This window comes from Gossypium hirsutum, chromosome D11 (genome assembly GCF_007990345.1).
Source record: "Gossypium hirsutum isolate 1008001.06 chromosome D11, Gossypium_hirsutum_v2.1, whole genome shotgun sequence".
In the NCBI taxonomy this organism is placed as follows: Eukaryota; Viridiplantae; Streptophyta; class Magnoliopsida; order Malvales; family Malvaceae; genus Gossypium; species Gossypium hirsutum.
The window spans coordinates 67,691,870-67,712,138 of record NC_053447.1 but is presented as its reverse complement, the minus strand read 5'-3'; the positions used below and the strand labels follow the sequence as shown (position 1 = coordinate 67,712,138).

Sequence of the window (20,269 nt, the reverse complement as noted above, 5' to 3'; positions counted from 1 at the left end):
TTCGAACTTGGTTGCTGTTACCACCTTGGTCATCATGTCTGCGGGATTATCTGCAGTCTTGATCTTCTGAAGACAAATTTTCCCCTTTTCAATAATTTCCCGCACAAAATGGAATCGTACGTCGATATGTTTTGTACGTGCATGATAGACTTGATTCTTTGCTAAATGAATAGCACTTTGACTATCACAATACACGTTAATATGCTCCTGAACCAACCCCAAGGTTTTAGCCATACCTTGTAACCAAACAGCCTCCTTTACAGCCTCTGTTACAGCCATGTACTCGGCTTCTGTGGTTGACAATGCAACTGTAGACTGTAGTGTAGACTTCCAACTTATTGGTCCTCCAGCAAGTGTAAACACATAACCGGTGGTTGATCTTCGCTTGTCCAAATCACCGGCATAGTCAGAATCAACGTACCCAATAACACCTTTACCAAGTGTATTATCCTGCTTGAACAGTAATCCAACATCCACGGTCTTCTGAATATACCGTAGAATCCATTTCACAGCTTGCCAATGTCCTTTTCCAGGATTATGCATATACCTGCTCACTATACTAACTGCCTGTGAAATGTCGGGTCTTGTACACACCATTGCATATATCAAGCTACCCACTGCATTAGAATACGGAACTTGCAACATGTATTCTTGTTCCGTATTCGTCGAAGGAGATAGTTGTGCAGAAAGCTTGAAATGAGAAGCCAACGGGGTACTTACAGGTTTGGTCTGCTCGTTCATGCCAAACTGCTGTAGTACTTTCTTCAAATACTGCTTCTGAGACAAGCTAACTCTGCCATGAGCTCTATCTCTACATATTTCCATGCCGAGAATCTTTTTAGCTTCTCCTAGATTTTTCATCTCAAACTCGAGATTGAGTTGAGTCTTCAATCTTTCAATCTCAACTTTGCTCTTAGATGCTATTAGCATATCATCAACATATAAGAGCAAGTATATGAAAGTTCCTTCTTGTAGCTTCTGAAAATACACGCAATGATCAAATTTACTTCTTGTGTACCTTTGCCCTTTCATGAACTGATCAAATCGCTTGTACCACTGCCTCGGAGATTGCTTTAATCCATAAAGCGACTTTGTCAGTTTGCAAACCCAATTTTCTTTTCCAGCAACCTTGAATCCATCTGGCTGAGTCATATAGATTTCCTCTTCCAAATCACCGTGTAAAAACGCGGTCTTCACATCAAGCTGAACTAGTTCAAGATCATATTGCGCAACCAAGGCTAGCAAAATCCGAATAGACGAATGCTTCACAACTGGAGAAAACACTTCATTGTAGTCTATTCCTTCTTTCTGAGCGTAACCCTTTGCTACCAATCTAGCCTTGTATCGAATTTCATTTTTACCAGGAAATCCTTCCTTCTTTGCATATACCCATTTGCATCCAATTGCCTTCTTTCCCTTGGGTAGTGTCACCAACTCCCAGGTCTTATTTTTATGAAGAGACTGCATTTCTTCATTCATTGCTTGCTTCCACTTTACACCATCAGGGTTACTTATTGCTTCTGTGTAAGTAGAAGGAACATCATCATCTGCAATTGGAAGTGCATAGGCCACTATATCATCAAAGCGAGCAGGCTTACGAATCTCTCTTCTTGGCCTCCTATATGCAATTGAATCTTGTTGCTGTAGAGGTTCTTGGGTAGGAACCTCTTCATCATTTGTCCCTTCAATATTAGCTGGATCATCGTTAACCTTTTCAAGCTCCACCTGCTGCAAAGTACTACTGGTTTTGTCATCCTTTTGTGAATCCTCGTTCTTCATCATGGTTGATTCATCAAAAGTTACATCTCTACTGAAAACAATCTTCCTTGTATCAGGACACCAGAGACGGTATCCTTTTACACCACCAGTTATACCCATGAATAATGCTTTCTTTGCTCTTGGGTCTAACTTAGATTCTTTTACATGATAATATGCAGTGGAACCAAAAACATGTAAAGAATCATAATCAGTAGCAGGTTTACCAGTCCACATCTCCATAGGAGTTTTTCCATTTATTGCAGCTGATGGCAATCGGTTAATTAGATGGCACGCATATGTAACTGCCTCAGCCCAAAATTCCTTGCCCAATCCAGCATTGGACAACATACATCGAACTTTCTCCAGTATAGTCCGATTCATGCGTTCTGCCACCCCATTCTGCTGTGGTGTATCTCGAACAGTGAAGTGTCGCACAATGCCCTCATCTTGGCATACTTGTAGAAATGGATCGTTTTTGTACTCAGTACCATTATCTGATCGAAGTCGTTTGACCTTTCGACCAGTCTGAGTCTCCACCATCTTCTTCCACTTCAGAAATGCATCCAAAACTTCACTTTTTCTTTTCATTAGATACACCCATACTTTTCTTGAATAATCATCAAGAAAAGTGACAAAATAGTGCATACCTCCCAAAGAAGCCACTTTGGTAGGTCCCCACACATCACTGTGAACGTAGTCCAGAATTCCTTTCGTATTGTGAATTGCTGAACCAAATTTTACCCTCGTCTGCTTGCCCAGAACACAATGTTCACAGAATTCCAATTTGCAAGAATTTGCACCTTTCAACAAGCCTTGCTTCGCCAAAGTCTGCAAAGCTTTTTCACCAGCATGTCCCAATCGCCTATGCCATAACCTGGTAGCCTCTGAATCTGCATCTTTCGCAGAAGCTGTTGATGTTGATCCAATAACTGTACTTCCATTTAAATAGTACAAGTTATTTCTTCTAGTGCCTTTCATCACCGTCAATACCCCAGCTACTACCTTTAGTAATCCATCTCTCAAAGTGATTGTGAGCCCTTTAGATTCTAGGGCCCCTAATGAGATGAGATTTTTCTTCAAGCTGGGTACATAGCGAACATCTGTCAGAACTTGGATTGAGCCGTCGTGATTCTTCAATTAGACTGTACCCACTCCCATTGTCTTACAAGCACTATCATTGCCCATAAGAACAATTCCACCTTCTAGCTCTTTAAGACTAGAAAACCAGTCCTTATTAGGACACATATGGTAAGTACATCCTGAATCCAAAATCCACTCATCCGTTTGACATGCCATTGCCATGCCAACCAAGCTAAAGTCTGACTCCTCATCATGCTCCGCTACACATGCATTAGAAATAGCCTTGCCCTTTTGTAGCTTAGGACAATTCTTTTTCCAATGCCCTTTTTCACGGCAAAAGGCACATTCATCTTTGGCGGGTCTCCCTTTGGACTTTCCCCTTCTACCAGATTTGCTGCTGTGTGAACGACCTCTTACTGTTAAGACTTCTGCAGTTGTATCTCTGTGATCTCTTTTATCTTTCTTTCGAGTCTCAGATCTATACAACGCACTACAGACTGCATCAAATGTGATCGTGTCCTTCCCATGAAGCAATGTGGTGGTAAGATGATCATATTCATCAGGAAGGGAATTCAACAACAATAATGCCTTGTCTTCATCTTCAAATTTCTCATCCAAATTTAGCAAGTCTGCTAAAATTTTATTGAATGAGTTCACATGGTCATTCATCGACATACCGGGTGCATACGTGAATCGATAAAGTTTCTTTTTCATATAAAGCCTATTTTCAAGACTTTTCGTTAGAAACTTTTCTTCCAGTGTATCCCATAACTTCTTCGCTGATGTCTCCCTCATGACAGAGTACTTCTGCTCTTTGGCCAAACATAGGCGGATTGTACCACACGCCTGTCTATTGATCTTGGCCCACTCCTTGTCATCCATCTTGTCAGGTTTTTCTTCAAGGGCTATATCTAGCTCTTGCTGACATAAGACATCCAGGATCTCACATTGCCACATACCAAAATTATTGGTACCGTCAAATTTCTCTACTTCAAATTTTGCATTTGTCACAGTAGTCCTTGCTGATGACGATGCTGCTGCCATTTTTCTCCTCAATCCCAACTACTGTATACGTGAACAGTACTGTATACGTGAATAGTGCTGTATACGTGAATAGTACTGTATACGTGAATAGTGCCGTATACGTGAATAGTGCCGTAAACGGTCGTATTCCCCAAGTACGAACCTTGCTCTGATACCAATTGTTGCGCGGAAGCGTGTGAAAGAGTAAAATTATTGTACTAAAAAATCACACTAAGTTCAATTCCCAGGAAAGAGAGGTGGATCACGAGGATCACTTAAGTACCAAATCTTTCCTAGCCAGAATATCCCTCTATCGTAATTTAATAGCACAATAAATCACTACAATCACTTGCAAAATATGCAGAACAAAAAATAAAGAACACCAGAATTTTAACGAGGTTCGGCAAATCTTGCCTACGTCCTCGGGCACTACCAAATATATTTCACTCCAAAAATACAAGTGAAACTTTACAAATAGGGAGAGAGAACAATTGCCTTAAGTAGAGAATGGCAAGTGTAGGATGATGAGAATGAGCAATGGTTGGCCTATTTATAGTTGAGATTCAAGGGCCACCTTGCAAAGTCACTATTCACTTAGGGACCAAAAATTGCTATTTTCCCATGCCCAACACTAAATAAATATTTGGTGCCCATAACTTTGACCTTTCCAAAGTATGGGTAGGTATGGGAAAGGTATGGGCAAGGTATGGGGTATGGGTATATTCTAATACTTCCTTTCTTGGAAAGCTTGGGGAGTGTTGTTTCAATGGTGGGGTGTTATGTGTGCGATTCCTTGAAATGTTGTGTATGAATGTTGCTGCATGTTTGGAATGTTAAGAGGAAATGGCTTGTTGCTATGGCGCTATGTTATGGTCATTGTGGGTAGCTAGGAATGAATGTGTTTGCTAACAACTTTAAATGCAATCTCTTTTTCGGATTAGAGCCATTGTTGGTGTTACACAGGGAAGTACTTCATCCTGTTTTCTCTAACAGGTGTTAGCAAGATTGATCTACTAACAATCCTTTGGGATGGCAACTACTATGATTCGTGTACTAGCAATGTGAAAAGTTATTATGGATAATATTATAGCTGAATCGTGACTGTGTCGTATCATTTACCAGCGATGTAAAAAGTTATTATGGATATACCCTTTACTAATTGCTCGCTTATTCTTTTCGGTATATAATCCTTATTCATCAAAAAGCTTGATGAAAGAAATCTTAATTTAATTTAACTAGAACTCTACAAGTTTTAATAAACGAGAATTTTATATATGAGTCCACAAGAAGCTCAGCAAGCTAACTTGAGGAAAGCTGAAGGCAAGAGGCAAACAATTGAGGCAAATCTAGCTCTCAGACAGGCTAGGATACGAGGTTATCAACGCGATTTCGTAACAAGTTGGAGAATTTCCGTAAAAACAAAATTTTCGTTTATACATCTCATGTTGATTCTGCCAATTAAATAGAATCAAATATAATCAAAAGTGAAATCGAATTTTGATCGAACGAAAAATTTAAAAATTGAAAACAGAAATAGAATAGGATAAAAAAGATAAAAAATCAATAAAAGAAGGTGGATAGAAAAACTTATTAGACACCGGGATCGACGGTATCTAATAAATTTTACCTATGACTCCCGCTGTATGAAAGCAATACTCTAATTAATTATAATTAAAAAAATTATGTAATTATCAAAAATATTTAATTAATGCTGTTACATAGAGCTAAAACTCAACTTTCAACACAATTTGCTGATTTAATCTCATATCACTGATTATATAAATCTATTTAAAACAGCAAATAAATCAAAGTAAATATCTTTTGAAAATCAAGTATTTGATAGAATTCAATCACTACGCTTATAAATACGTTATCATACTCTACTGATTTTTCAATCAACACTTCTTTTTAGCTTTAGTAGATGGGAAAAAAAAATGAATATATTCACTATTTTAGTTTTTCTCTTATTTTTTGTTTCATCCTATTTTATTCGAACGAGCTTAATGTCACTTATGATTCAAGATCTATCATAATTGATGGAAATCATAGAATTATTTTTTTGGGTTCGATTCATTATCTGAGAAGTACTGCTCAGGTAATAATTTACAATTGAGTTATTCGGGATATTTTTTGTAATTTGAATCTGAATGATTGATTGATTTTTTTTTAATTTTTATTAGATATGGCTGGATCTTATAAGAAAAGCCAAAGAATGTGGATTGGATGTAGTTGAAACATATGTATTTTGAAATGCGCATGAACCAGCTCGTCATCAATATGATTTTAATGAAAATCTTGATCTTCTTCGATTTCTTAAAGTGATTCAAGACCAAGGTTTATATGCAATTCTTCGAATTGGATCTTATACTTGTGCCGAGTGAAATTATTGGTAAATTAATTTATTTTAAAATTTTAACTAATTATGTTATTTCATAAATTATTTAGCTATTTTTTTCCGTATTAATAGTTTTATTTTTTTTATTGGAGGCTTTCCTGTATGGATGCATAACATGCTTGGAGTTTCTCTCCATACTAAAAATGATGTTTTTATGGTAATTCTTTTAATTTTCAGTAAATTTTTATATATAAATAATGTCTTTAATTTTTTTTATTTTTTTATTTTTTTAGAATGAAATGAAAAATTCCATAACTTTGATAGTTGATATGGTCAAAAAAGAGAAACTATTTGCATCCAAGGAGGAAACATCATTCTTGCTGAGGTATATATGATAAAATTTTATGTTTTATTAAATTTATTTTTATTATATATTTAAAGAATATCAAAATAAAATGTATATATATAGGTTGAGAATGAATATGGGAATGTTATGGATGTATATGGAGATGATGGGAAATCATATATTAACTGGTGTACCCAAAAAGGAAGGACAAATTCTATGCCTCTGATGTTGCCTTCGTTGTCAAGTTTGAGTTCATTAAGAGAGTTGAAGCTAAGGGACTGCAATCTTCGTGAAGGAGATATTCCTAGTGATATATCTTGCCTATCTTCCTTGATAGATCTTGATCTTATTGGTAACAATTTCATCAGCATACCTGCATCTCTAACTCTACTCTCGAAGATTTGGTTTCTTGATTTGTCAAATTGCAACATGTGCACTCTTGGTGAAGCGGATATTCATGGTCTATCCTCTTTGAGTTATCTTAAACTTAGAGGTAGCAATTTCATCACCATTCCTTTGGCTCTTACTCAACTTTCCAGGCTTCAAGTGCTTGCATTATCAAATTGCATGAAGCTTAAATCGTTACCTGGGCTTCTAACAACCACAAGAAATATGGAGATAGATGGTTGTTCTTCACTTCAATTAGTTGCAAGTCCATCAAAAGTATGCAATTTAGTGAATTCGGCTGCCATTAAAGCCTTTAACTGCTTCAAATTGGCTGAGAATATCAATGCATTAACACTGCTGAAAAAACATCTCAAGGTCGATTAATCTCTTTATTCTCCCTTACAAAATCTCATACTTTAGAATTTATGGTTTTAGTTACCAAACTACTTGTGTTTTATTTTGCAGGCATTTGCAAATTCAATAAAAAGGTTTGACATTATTATGCCCGGAAGTGAAATCCCAGAATGGTTTAGCCAACAAAAAAGTGACTCTTCAATTAAGATACCCCTTCGGAAAGATGGTCAATGGATTGGAGTTGCTTCTTGCTGCATTTTTGTCAATAATGATGCTTCAAGGGATGACGAGGTTATCAATTGTCGAACATTTATCTATTGTAAAAATCCTCGACTGATTGATTGGACAGGCTCGTTGGTGGGTAAACGACTTAAGGAGCCCATAATGAAAGATCACCTTTTTCTTCATTATTGGTCTCGTGATAACTTATATTCATCTTCCTTGGAGGACAAATATGGTGACTGTGAAACCAATAATTTATGGGCAACAGATTGCTTAGATAAAAAATGGGATGAGCTTGAGGTGTCTTTCATAGATCCATTTGGACGCAGTGCCAAGGTGAAGAAGTGTGGTGTTAGAATAGTGTATGAGAAAGATTTGGAAGAAATAAAAGAGTTGCAGTGCCATACCACTCAATGAACACATCCACCAACACTCTGCTCACAACGATGGATTAGTAGGTAGCACTACTCACATAAAACGAAAACATAATATCTACAAGGAAGCAGGGGAAGAAGGGCCGCAACCAAAACGGATGCAAAAGTTTTTCACTTTTTATAATGGGTCAGTCGAAGAAGCATTAACTGTGGTAAGCTACTTAACCAACCTTGTCCTAATAATTTTTTTAACATATCTACGTTGTTTATATTTTTTATTTCATTTAAAGTAATCATTCTAAATTTACTTGCATTTGAGATATGATATTTCCATTATATACCAAAAAAAATTAAAATCTGCATTCATACTCATTTTGAACATGAGCTCATATTCTATTTAAAATTTTAATCATTTAATTCATTTTTTTATATAATTGAAATGTGTATATTTTGATTGGTTTCATTTTTTTATTAAAATTTTTTCATTATATATTCACTTAGAGATAGAAAATATGAATACAAGTATTGACAAAGTTAGTATAAAAATATATTAAAGAACCGGTAATTAAGTCGAGAAAATCAATAATTAAAGTTTAGGCCGTAAATTTTAAAAGTTTAATCGCTATTAAATTTTAATTTAGAAAATAATTGAGGACTTAATTAATAATTAATCTAAGGACCTTAAAATAAATTGATCATTATCAAAATATGATAGTGCAATAGTAAGATTACATCCAAATATCTTAATTGACTTGATTAATTAAAACACTTATTAAAATTATATTATTAATGATGATTAATTAATCTAATTAAGATTTTAAAAGTGTGTGGAGAGTAAGATGAAGTTATCTTTCTTATTGTGTTTGGTCGTCCCAAGCTAAGAAGAAGAAGGAAAAACTTCTTTCTTTTCTTTTCCATTTTAATCCAAAATTAATCAAGGTAATTAAGTTCTTTCCTTAAGATTTTTATGAATTTTGAATCATTAGAGTTTGGTTTAGCTACCCATGCATCGATTTCTTTAATTGTCAAGTTATCATTGATGTATAATTGATAAAATTAAGCTTGAAATTGAAGAGATTGTTAGTTAGTAAACTTAAATCATGTTAAGGTTTAAGTTAGAAATCAAGTTAAGCTTTAAATATAATTTTGTGGCCTTAGGGATGAATTTAATAAATTGAAAATTTTTAATAAATTATGCTATAGATAAAAAGTATAATGTCTCTAATGAAAGGATATATGAAATCAGATTTTCATCCGCTATTAAATATTGGAAAATATGAGTATTTGACTAAAATGAATAAAATGCAAAATATGTTTGATTATTTGTTTTTAATGTGATTGGATGAAAAACTAATATCATTTCTATACTTATATTATTGTACATAGCTAAAGATGATGTTAGATTGTCTCGATAAAAAGGAAATGCGAGAGTCGTAGACGAGAAACGAATATGGTTTGTACTTTTATGCATGGTTTGAATTCAATTTATATATATGTCTTGTTACAAACTAGCTTTGCAACATTGTAACGCTCCAAAATTGGAGTTTTAATTGCTAAGTTGTGTCAATGAAAATGTGTTTGCTTCTGTGGTTGTGTGCTTTGTTTGCTCACTAAAGGTTTGAGGTTTGTGTTACATAAATTTCAGAATTTTGTTAAATTTCTTACTTGAACCCTTAACTTAGGATTCTTTGTTTAAGTTTAGTTTTGTGCAGCTTATGTCAAAAATAAACTTGCTGGTTCACCGGTTAAATGTCTGTCTACTCTCTAATTCTACGTTCAAGTTATAGCGTTTGCAACAATGATTTTATTTTTGGATATTCAGTAAAAATTGATTTGAAATTTAAATGTCCTTCCCTCTTGGATTTGACGTTCTTCTTCATTTTTTTTCTTTCCCAAATTGTTCTTTTTCTTTCTTTCTTTTCTGTTCATATTTCCTTAATTCTTTTCTTTTATTGTCTGTTCTTTCGTATAAATTGCTTCGTTAGACGCGTTTTTGCTTGTTCTGGTGTGTTTCAAGGTAAGTTAAGTCGATATTTTCATAAAGTCTGTCATTGTGAATTTGGGGTTTTCATAAGTCTTGAGGTCTGATAACTTGTTATGCGTTGTTTCGATACATTAGGGAGGAATTCAAAAGATGCCTAACGCCTATCGTTTACTTAGGAATTGAGTGAGTACTAGGAATCCGTGATAAGTAATCTTTCACTTGTTTCGTGTAGTGAGTCGAAAGTTTCGACGAAGTTGGATTGTTGGTGCTTGCGTATTTTGCGGAAGTTTTATTGAATTGAGTGTTTTGAACTTGTTTTAGGCTTGGATTTTATAATTGGGTGCTTCTTCAGCATTGGGTAACAGGTGGGTGCCAAAACCCCTCTTTTTCTGTGTTTTTTTCTTCGCCAGAATCGGGAGTGTCGACTGCACACGGGCGCGTGCGCTGGCCGTGTGAGTCACACGGCTATGTGGAAGGCTGTGTGGCGGGCCGAGTAACTCCTTGACTTTGAATTTGTAGACGCGCGGGCGTGAGAGAGGCTGTGTGTAGGTAATGAGAGGTAGGGGTCACACGGGTGAGACACACTGCGTATGTCCAGGCCGTGTAACTCACTAAATTCATATTAGAGTCACACAGGTGACACACATGGGTGTGTGTCCAGACCGTGTGACTCACTGAGTTTATGTTTGATAACTTCATTCAATAATTGTATACAAATAATTTAATAGCACTATTATATATATCCGATATAAAATCAACTCTCACCTTCTTGGAAAGAACATCATCCCTCATCTATTTGTAGATCTGCTTTTCTCTTTCTTATCCTCATCAACCCATTGTTCCCAGTTTCTTTCTGTGGTATTGAGCGAACTATTTTCTGATTTTGAGCACCAAATTGAGATATCTTTTTCTTCTCATATATCCTCATGTTGTCGTTACCTTCAACTCCATCGCCCATTTCTAAAAAGAAATATGATGTTTTCTTGAGTTTTAGAGGTGAAGATACTCGCAACAACTTCACAGATCATCTCTACAATGCTCTAAAGAGGCGTGGGATTGTCACTTTTAGAGATGATCCCAAGTTGGAGGCCGGGGAAGAGATCGCACCTGAACTCTTTAAAGCAATTCAACAATCATGGTGCTCGATTTTTTCAAAAACCTATGCCTTTTCAAGTTGGTGCTTGGAGGAGCTTGCTCAGATTGTTCATCAAAAAAAGGATAAGGAACATAAAATATTCTACTAAGTGGATCCATCCGATTTAAGAAAACAGAAGGGAAAAGTTGAAGAAGCCTTTGCAAAACATGAAGAGAGATATAAGGACGATAGAGAAAAGATCCAAAGGTGGCCAAACGCTTTGAGGGAAGTGGCTAACATCAAGGGATGGCATTTAAATAACAGGTCATTCTTTCTTCTCTATTTTCTAGTTTTAGTGTCTAACAATATTGTTATTTTTTGAATTGATATATATATATGTTTATTTCCAATATTCCTATTTGTTTTGTCGGAACAGTATTTAGGTAGCTAGACTCTTTTTTGAATTGAAATTAACAATATTGTTAATTTCTTTGTTTTATTTCTGTCTTTCTATTGGCTCACCCTGTCGCTGGGTGTGTCTTTCTGTCTCTCTTTTAACTCTTTCCCTTCCCTTTTATTAATAAATAATAGCTATAATTCTAATTAATAATAAAATTACAAAAATAAGAAATAATAATATTTAAAAAATATAAAATTCGAACTCAATTTTAGTTACTACATATTTAATTGTAAAGTTCAATATTTCAACTAAAGAGAAAGTTGTGTATTTTGATGTGGTAACAGATCTTGCTTTCTTGTTCTTGCTTTTTGTTTGCTCCAAACTATATTATGATTCAACAATTTTTTTAAAAGAATTAAATCATATTTCCTTATAGGCATGAATCAGAATTTATCGAAGATATTGCTAAGAAGATATCAGTGAAATTATGTCAGACCTATACTGATGTTCATGATGAGCTGGTTGGAATTAGTTTACGTTTGGAGGAGTTGTAGTCGAAAATAGACATTGGGGAAGATGATGTTCGTATTATAGGAATTTGCGAAATGGGTGGCATTGGTAAGACAACTCTTGCAAGAATTGCTTATACTCAAATGTCACCTCATTTTGAAGGTAAAACCTTCCTTGCTGACGTTCGAGAAGTTTCAGATAAACGTGGACTTGTTTTTTTACAGAAACAACTTCTTTCCCAGATATTGCTTGATGAATACTTCAATTTTTTCAATGTTCACAAAGGGAATGCCATAATTAGCCACAGGTTGTCTAGGAAAAAGGTTCTTATTGTCCTTGATGATGTTGATAACATACAACACTTGAAATGCTTGGTTGGAAATCGTGATGGTTTGGTTTAGTAAGTAGAATCATTGTAACGACATTTGCTTCGATCTTACCGAGTTGATGATGTGTATAAGCCTACAACATTGAATCATTAATTGAATCCTAATGATGCCCTTAGGCTTTTTAATTTGAAAGCTTTTGGTAGTGAAACAACATTGAAAGATGATTTCATTGAACTTTCTAAACGTATTGTACATTATGCTGGTGGTCTCCCCTTAGCTCTTGAAGTTTTGGGTTCATTTTTGTGCGGTAGAGATGTAGCTCAATGGAGAAGTGCGATTGAAAGACTTAACGAAATTCTAGCAAAGAAATTCTCGATAGGCTTCGAATTAATTAGGTTAACCGATCAAATTAACTGAAATATTTCAATTCAGTTAATGTATTTGAAAAAAAATCCAGTTCAGTTAACGGTTAAAGATTTTTATCTTTCGGGTAATTCAGTTAATAATAATTAAGTTCGGTTAATAACCAAACCGATTATTTAAACACCCTTTGTGCAGGAGGAAAGTCCAAAATAGATTACAAGGCCCTAACAAATTAGACAAAAAAAATAATTATTTAGAAAAAGAAACCTAAAAGAAGTCATTTCCATTTCTAACAATTATTATTGGGTTGGATCATCAATTAAAGTTACTGGCAAGGGAGCTGGACGATTTTGTTGAATCAAAAAAATAAAAAAAAAAATAGGAAGGAAAATGGACTCACCACAACGATCACCAAATCCATTCTCTCTAAGCAATCGAAATTGAGGAGAAGTAGTCTCGAGAGTTTGGTCATCTTTATAGTCATGCTCATAAATTTTGAGCAATACTTCCTCGATGTGTCTTTCAAAATGGTAACTCACACCCAACCGTTTGATTGTATCAATTAAACGCAGTTTGTAGAGTAACTCATCATCCATCACTACCTTAATCATCCTCCTTACTTCTTTCAGTTCTTCATGTTGTAGTTTAGTTGTAGCATCAACGTTCTGCAAAATTGTAATATAGGACAAGATTTCCATGAATTAAACTATATCACATGTTACACAATACGAAATCAATACAAACATGAAACATATTTGCTCATGTGCAACCACTTGTATATATGTGATTTAAGTTAAACATTAATAAAGGTATTTACTTATGCGCAGACACACATATGTACCTAAACAATAAAGGAAAATATCCCCCCAAATGTTAGGATGAAAGTTGGCTGAGGGACGCTTCTGGTTGGATATGGATCCATGAGTTGAAGAAGGAAGCTTTGATGAAGACATTTCGTTAGCTAGTAATTATGTATGTTGGAAACCCTACGAAATGAGATGAAGTGGTGTGAGGCAAAGAGCTCCTATGTTAACGTATTTATACAACTTTCTCAGCATGTGAAAATCCTATATTTACCTATACATCTGGAAATTGAACAGTAGGATTCGGTAAAAATCAAATCGCATAGTACCTTATTAATTTTTTTAATTTAAAAAAAAGAAAGTTATTGAAATTATTTAAAAATTTTGTAAAAAAATATATATATCATAAAATTTTTAAAAATGCAAAAAATATTAAAAATTAATTAATTATTGATTTGACGTCCACGTGTATGTCCACGACAGCAAATTAAACTTTTGATAAAAAATTTCATCCATTTTAGGGTCATTTGACAAAAAAAAAAGTTCGAGGGTTAAAGAGGCAGAAAATTAAATAGTGGACTAAAAAGATTTTTTTTTGTAATGTTGGAAGCCTAAATATGTCATTATACCAAATTAATTCAATCAATTAAAAATATATATAACTAAACTATAAACAAAACAATTTTTATATGTAATTGAATCATAAGTGAAGTGATAAATAATTTGTATTCTAGTTTTAAGTTGATATTGACATTGTTACCAGTGTAGGAGGATGTGGGTTCAAGCAAGCTGAAGCATGTCATCCTCCTTTTTAAGGGTTAAGAAGGGACTATAAATAGTTTTAGACATTATATCAAAAAAAAGATTTTCAGTTGACGTCAAAATTTAATTTCATCCTCGTCCTTATAAAAAACTACTTTTTTGAAAAACAAAAATTAATGAAGTATTAATAAAGAAATAAAAATGTAAATGGTTTTGAAAAAAATTACTATTGCTAGCAAGAAGTGCGTTGCTAATAGAGACAGAACACTAAGAAATTGGTGCCTAAGTTGGTAGGCACTTCTTTAGGCACTAAATGAGAAAAAATAGAAAAACACACGAACATGATTACGCAATTCAGTTACTCTACATCTGTGGAGCCTAGCTCAATTAAAAGTTTGTACTCTTTTCAACAATTACAAAGTGAACCGTTTTTGGTTAAAATTTTGAAAACGGTTTTCTTACCCAGTGGAAAATTAAAATTTTGAAAACCGACCCAGTTTGTGATATTTATAGCAGTAAACCTTAGACCGAAATTATACCTATGTTTTTGGTTAAGTGAATCCTAAACATTTTTTGACTTTCAACCAAACGATCTTCTTCGCTATTCTCGTACCATGAACTGCTTCAAGTGTGGGCTTGAACCAATCGAATCAAAACACGGAACTAGAAAAAGTTTTCTGTTATTTTTGGGGTGAAAAAAAATCTCTTTTCTCAGATAGAAACAAGTAGAATTGATATTTCAGAAAAATATATATTTAATAATTGAGAATAAAACTCTCTATATTTTTCGGCCTAGTACTAATCTCTCAAAGTTGTGTTTTCTGTGCTATCGGTGCCACCTATTTATAATAAGAGAAGGTAGAACCCTGGTAGAGTTGTAAAAGTTTATTTTCACTAGAGAAACAAAATCCTAGTTCAACTAAGATGTAGGGGGCAGCAACCCTAGTTAAATATACTAGGCTTTGTCGTCCCTCTTTTATTACATAAGGGGCTTTTGGGCCTCTTCTGTATTGAGTCTAATTATAAGTACTTTCTAGGCTTTTAATCCAATACTTTATAATTCGATCCAATCCAATATTTGTTTTTCTATTACCAAAATAAACTTTAATATTTATATTTAATTAATTAATTTTCTCATTCCTATTTTACCCCCAATAAAATTATGGCGATCTTACTCCTGTTAAATTTCGAGAAAATATATTTGATATTTCAAAACTCAACTTGTTCACTATGATCGAATTATTTATTTTCATTTTCAGGCTCTAAAACTACTTAAAAACATAAATTCATTCTTTCAATCATTTCTAAGTAATCCATGTACATTTGTAAATGTATCATTTCTCATTTTCATTTTTATTTCTATTTCCATATTGAGAAACCCACATTCATTTCCAAAATGATTACATTTCTCCATTTCGGAGAAAACCATAATCATTTTCTGAATGTTTCCCATTTTTCTATTTCTATTCATTTCGTTTTGTGACACACTCACCCGACCTAACCACCGAATTCGGGTGTGGTGTGCCACAAATGGGCCGATTTGGACTAAATATAAAATTGTAAGCTTGATAGATTACGAGACAAACTTTATTAAGTAGTAACTATTTGCTTATAACAAAATCCTTAAAATAAAAAAAAGTTTACATCTTCAAACTCAAACTCTAATGGATCTTCATAACTACAATATGTTCCACCTCAAGGCGACTCCTTTAAAGGTACCCTCTTCATATGTGCACAACACTTTTCTAACAGTGCTCATTGATCCAACACGGTCTAACTTGGTCCCTCCTCGAGTTCCTTATTCTGCAGATCCAGCAACCACAGGTCAAAACCTTTGTAAGTTCGATTGAACTTAGTGAGTTTCTTTACTACCAAATTTCATATCCTGTCCCTTCTTTACTAGGGTAAAATCTTTAAAAGAAAATAAAATGCTTTAACTCATTGTTTATACTCAGACTTTAACGTCTTATCTGAACTATTGGCCTTTTATGCGTCTTTCGATTTTCCTAAATGGTGGTTTGACTGCTAATACCTTAAGTCTCTGGTCGAACTTATATCCTTACAATAGGATTTTGGTGGTTTCTAGGTGTCTTGTTCGAAAATTGTAAGCACCATATTCCCGACAGATACTCAAGTATTCTACTTGTGAGGCCTATCTACTGATAAGGCCTATGAGAAAGGACCATGCACTTTGGCAATCTTTTCTAATATGTATAGTTCATGGTGGACTCCCCTTTCTTACCATAGTTCCGAAGGACTTATTGTCAATCAATCCGTTGGGTTAACTAGTGAGCTCCCCCACAACTCTAGTGAACTAAGTTTCACTTGGGATGATAATTTTTCCGTCTATTTTGAGGTAATTTGACAAAAAAAGAAAGTTCGAGGGTTAATGAGAGGCAGAAAATTAAATAGATGGCTAAAAAGACTTTTATTTTTGTAATGTTGGAAGCCTAAATATGTCAATATACCAAATTAATTCAATCAATTAAAAATATTACTAAACTATAAACAAATCAATTTTTATATGTAATTGAATCACAAGTGAAGTGATAAATAATTTGTATTCAAGTTTTAAGTTGATCTTGACATTGTTGCCAGTGTAGGAGGATCTGGGTTCAAGCAAGTTGAAGCATGTTATCCTCATCTTTAAGGGTTGAGAAGGGATTATGAGTAATTCTAGGAATTGTATCAAAAAAAAAACTAGTTAACGTCAAATTTTAATTTCATCCTTGCCCTTATAAAACCTTTTTTAAAAAAAATTAATGAATTATTAATAAAGAAATAAAAATGTAAATGGTTTTGAAAAAAAAATACTTTTGCTAGCAAGAAGGGCATTGCTAATAGAGACACGACACTAAGAAATTGGTGCCTAAGTTGGTGGCACTTCTTCAAGCACTAAATGAGAAAAACAAAAAACACACATAAAACACACGAAGATTATTACGCGATTCAGTTCCTATGTCTGTGGATCAAAGCTCAGTTAAAAGTATGTACTATTTTCTACAATTACAAAGTAAACCTACCTAATCACACATATCTTGATTGTTTCCTTCACCCTTTCACTTTAAAGACACGAACCTCTCACCACTATGATCACCCCCTATGACCACAACAAGTAAAACCACAACGATAGGTTTTACTCTAAGAACACTCTTACACAAATATTCTCTTAAGAACAGATTAAGTGCTTAAAATATCAATACATTTTCCTAGGTAAGTCTCTCAAATATATAGACATTGATTTCGAGACTTGCTTGTAATAGGAGATCTAATACAATCCCAATAAAACAATAATACCATAAGATTATTACAATATAATAATGACATATGAAGTAAAAATAGACTCTTGACAGCTCATCAGAAGAACCACGATCCATAACAAAGTCTATAATCCAAGAGATTGCAATGAGAAATTTCAATCCAAATCAATTACCAATAATTCGTACTTCATAGCAGTATAATCTTCCATAACAGACTAGAAATTCACAAAGTAATTATCGTAGCCCAAAAATAACGTTGAATAAATTATCAATATCTAAATATGAAAACTGTTGCCATGCACATTTTGTGGTAGGAAACTGGGCATTTTCTTTGGCACCATGTAACACCACGTTATGTATATCTTTGTCATACCACCTTTGTTATTAGTCATATTTATTAGAATAAAGTAAGTAATTATATATTTAATAATTTTAATTAATAAGTCAAACATTTTAAGCAATTGAATTTAGTATAACTTTCAACAAGCTTGAATATTTGTAATTAAACTAAAACACATGCAATTATTTGGGGCAAGCAATGAAATTGGCTTTGGTGCTCGCAATTATTAAGGGTGATAAATGTGAAATTATTGTGTCAAGGACTTGTAAACAAGTTGGTAGAGCTGGCAGTATTTTAGTGAAAGCTAAAACAGTCGGGTTCAGTAAAAATCAAATCGCATAATGCCTTATTAATTAATTTTAAAAATTTCCAAAAAAATAGAAAGTTATTAAGATTATTTAAAATTTTTATAAAAATAAAAAATATATTATAATATTTTAAAAATTCAAAAAATATTAAAAATTAATTATTTGTTCCACATTAGCAAATTAAACGTTTGATCACTTTTGCTGTGATCTGACAAAAAAAATAAACTTAAGTTTGAGGATTAAAGAGAGGCGAAAAATTAAATAGAGTGCTAAAAAGACTTTTATTTTTGTAATGTTGGAAGCCTAAATATGTCATCAAGTTTTTGTATAGCTAAACTAAACTAGTTCAATCAATTAAAAATATAACTAAACTATAAACAAAACAATTTTTTATATGTAATTGAATAATAAGTGACGAGATAAATAATTTGTATTCAAGTTTTAAATTGACATTGACATTGTCGCCAGTGTAGGAGAATGTGAGTTTAAGTGAGCTGAAGCATGTTATTCTCCTTTTTAAGGGTTGGGAAGAGACTATGAGTAGCTTTAGCCATTATAAAAAAAAATCAAGTTGACGTCAAATTTTAATTTCATCCTTGCCCTTATGAAAAACTTTTTTTAAACAAAAACTAATGAATCATTAAAGAAATAAAAATGTAAATGGTTTTGAAAAAAAATACTATTGCTAGCATGAAGTGCGTTGCTAATAGAGATACAACACTAAGAAATTGGTACCTAAGTTAGTGGGCACTTCTTCAAGTACTAAATAAGAAAAACAAAAAAACACACAAAACACACGAAGATGATTACGCAGTTTAGTTACCCCTACGTCTGTGGAGCCTAACTCAGTTAAAAGTGTGTACTATTTTCTACAATTACAAAATAAACCTACTTAATCACACACATCTTGATTGTTTCCTTCACTCTTACACTTTAAAGACACGAACCTCTCACCACTATAATCGCCACCTATGACCACAACAATTGGATGGAATCTTAGGAGTATTCCAACCAAAATTGGAATGGAATCTCTTGAAACATTAATTCTTTCGGTTGTTCAAATCTTGTAAGGTTTCAGAGATTGATGGGAAAATGGGATGCCTACAAACTCTTGATCTTTCTGGCTGTTATATAAAGTTAGAAAATTTGCCATAGTTCACTGCAATTAGAATTTTTGGAAGAGCTTGACTTAAGTGAAACAACTATAACAAAACTACCATCCTTCATTTTTTAATTGAAAAATCTTGAAGTTTTTTCTTTCAATGGATGCAAGGGACTATCTAAGGTACAAAGAAATCTTTCTTCTCTTTCCAAGGTAATCCAAAGAGGAAGAATGAATTCCATGGCTCTGATGTTGCCTTCCTGTCCCGTTTAAGAGAGTTGAATCTAAGGGGTAGCAATCTTCGGGAAGGAGACATTCCTAGTGATATTTCTTGTTTATCCTCTTTGAAAAAACTTGATCTTAGTGGTAACAGTTTTAGCAACATACCCGTGTCTCTTATGTGACTCTCCAAGCTTCAATATCTTTGATTGTCAAATTGCAATGTTCGCAATCTTTGTGAAGCAGATATTCCAAGTGATGTTTCTGGTTTATCCTCTTTGATATTACTTGATCTTAGTGGTAACAATTTCAATGGCGTTCCTTCAACTCTTACTCAACTTTCCAAGCTTCAAACCCTTCGATTGCCAAATTGCAAGGAGCTTAAATCAGTGCCTGAGCTTCTAACAAGTATAGAAGATGTGCGGTTAGATGGTTGTGCTTCGTTTGACGTAGATGAACTTGCAAGTCCATTGGAAGTACCCAATTTAGCGCTTTTGACTTTCATTAAAGTGGTTAACTGTTATAGATTGGCAGAGTACATCAATGCATTAACATTGCTGAAAAAACTGAAGGTTAATTGATCTCTCTTATTTTTCGCTTATAGAATCTCATACTTGATAATTTATGGTTCTCGTTACCAAACGACCAGTGTTTTCTTTTGCAGCAATTTACAAATTCAAAAAAAAATATTTGATGTTATTACACCTAGAAGTGAAATTCCATAATGGTTTAATCGACAGATAGGTGACTCTTCAATCAAGATACCTCTACCTCTCAATATTCAAAATGATAGTCAATGGTTTGGAGCTTTCGAGTGTTTCATTTTTGTCAATGATGATGCTTCTAGAGATGAAGCGGGTATCACCTGTAGAGCGGTTATCCATTGTAGAATTCCAGACAAGTTGATGAGAGTGACTGCTTGGGCTGGTTGTTAG

The 20,269-nt window shown here is 33.7% G+C and overlaps 2 protein-coding genes across 2 annotated transcripts; both read left to right on the top strand.

Moving 5' to 3' along the window:
• The first annotated feature begins 6,649 nt into the window (after nucleotides 1–6,649).
• Nucleotides 6,650–11,372, top strand: LOC121223468 (disease resistance protein RPP2B-like). Its single transcript, XM_041104962.1, has 3 exons — nucleotides 6,650–7,304; nucleotides 7,395–8,091; nucleotides 10,858–11,372. The coding sequence occupies exons 1-2, from the start codon at nucleotides 6,690–6,692 to the stop codon at nucleotides 7,920–7,922; spliced, it is 1,143 nt and encodes a 380-aa protein (XP_040960896.1). The 5' UTR covers nucleotides 6,650–6,689; the 3' UTR covers nucleotides 7,923–8,091; nucleotides 10,858–11,372.
• Nucleotides 11,373–11,943: 571 nt separating this feature from the next.
• On the top strand, nucleotides 11,944–20,269 carry LOC121223273 (uncharacterized). Its single transcript, XM_041104419.1, has 4 exons — nucleotides 11,944–12,238; nucleotides 19,329–19,481; nucleotides 19,581–19,906; nucleotides 20,075–20,269. Exons 1-4 carry the CDS (start codon nucleotides 11,944–11,946, stop codon nucleotides 20,267–20,269), a joined length of 969 nt encoding a protein of 322 aa, XP_040960353.1.

Coding starts and splice junctions, on each gene's coding strand:
- LOC121223273 (XM_041104419.1), top strand. CDS start 11,944: ATGGGTGGCATTGGTAAGACAACTCTTGCAAGAATTGCTTATACTCAA. Junction 19,482..19,580: donor GAAAAAACTTGATCTTAGTG/GTAACAGTTTTA, acceptor TTTGTGAAGCAG/ATATTCCAAGTGATGTTTCT. Junction 19,907..20,074: donor CATTGCTGAAAAAACTGAAG/GTTAATTGATCT, acceptor TTTAATCGACAG/ATAGGTGACTCTTCAATCAA.
- LOC121223468 (XM_041104962.1), top strand. CDS start 6,690: ATGGATGTATATGGAGATGATGGGAAATCATATATTAACTGGTGTACC. Junction 7,305..7,394: donor TGCTGAAAAAACATCTCAAG/GTCGATTAATCT, acceptor TTTATTTTGCAG/GCATTTGCAAATTCAATAAA.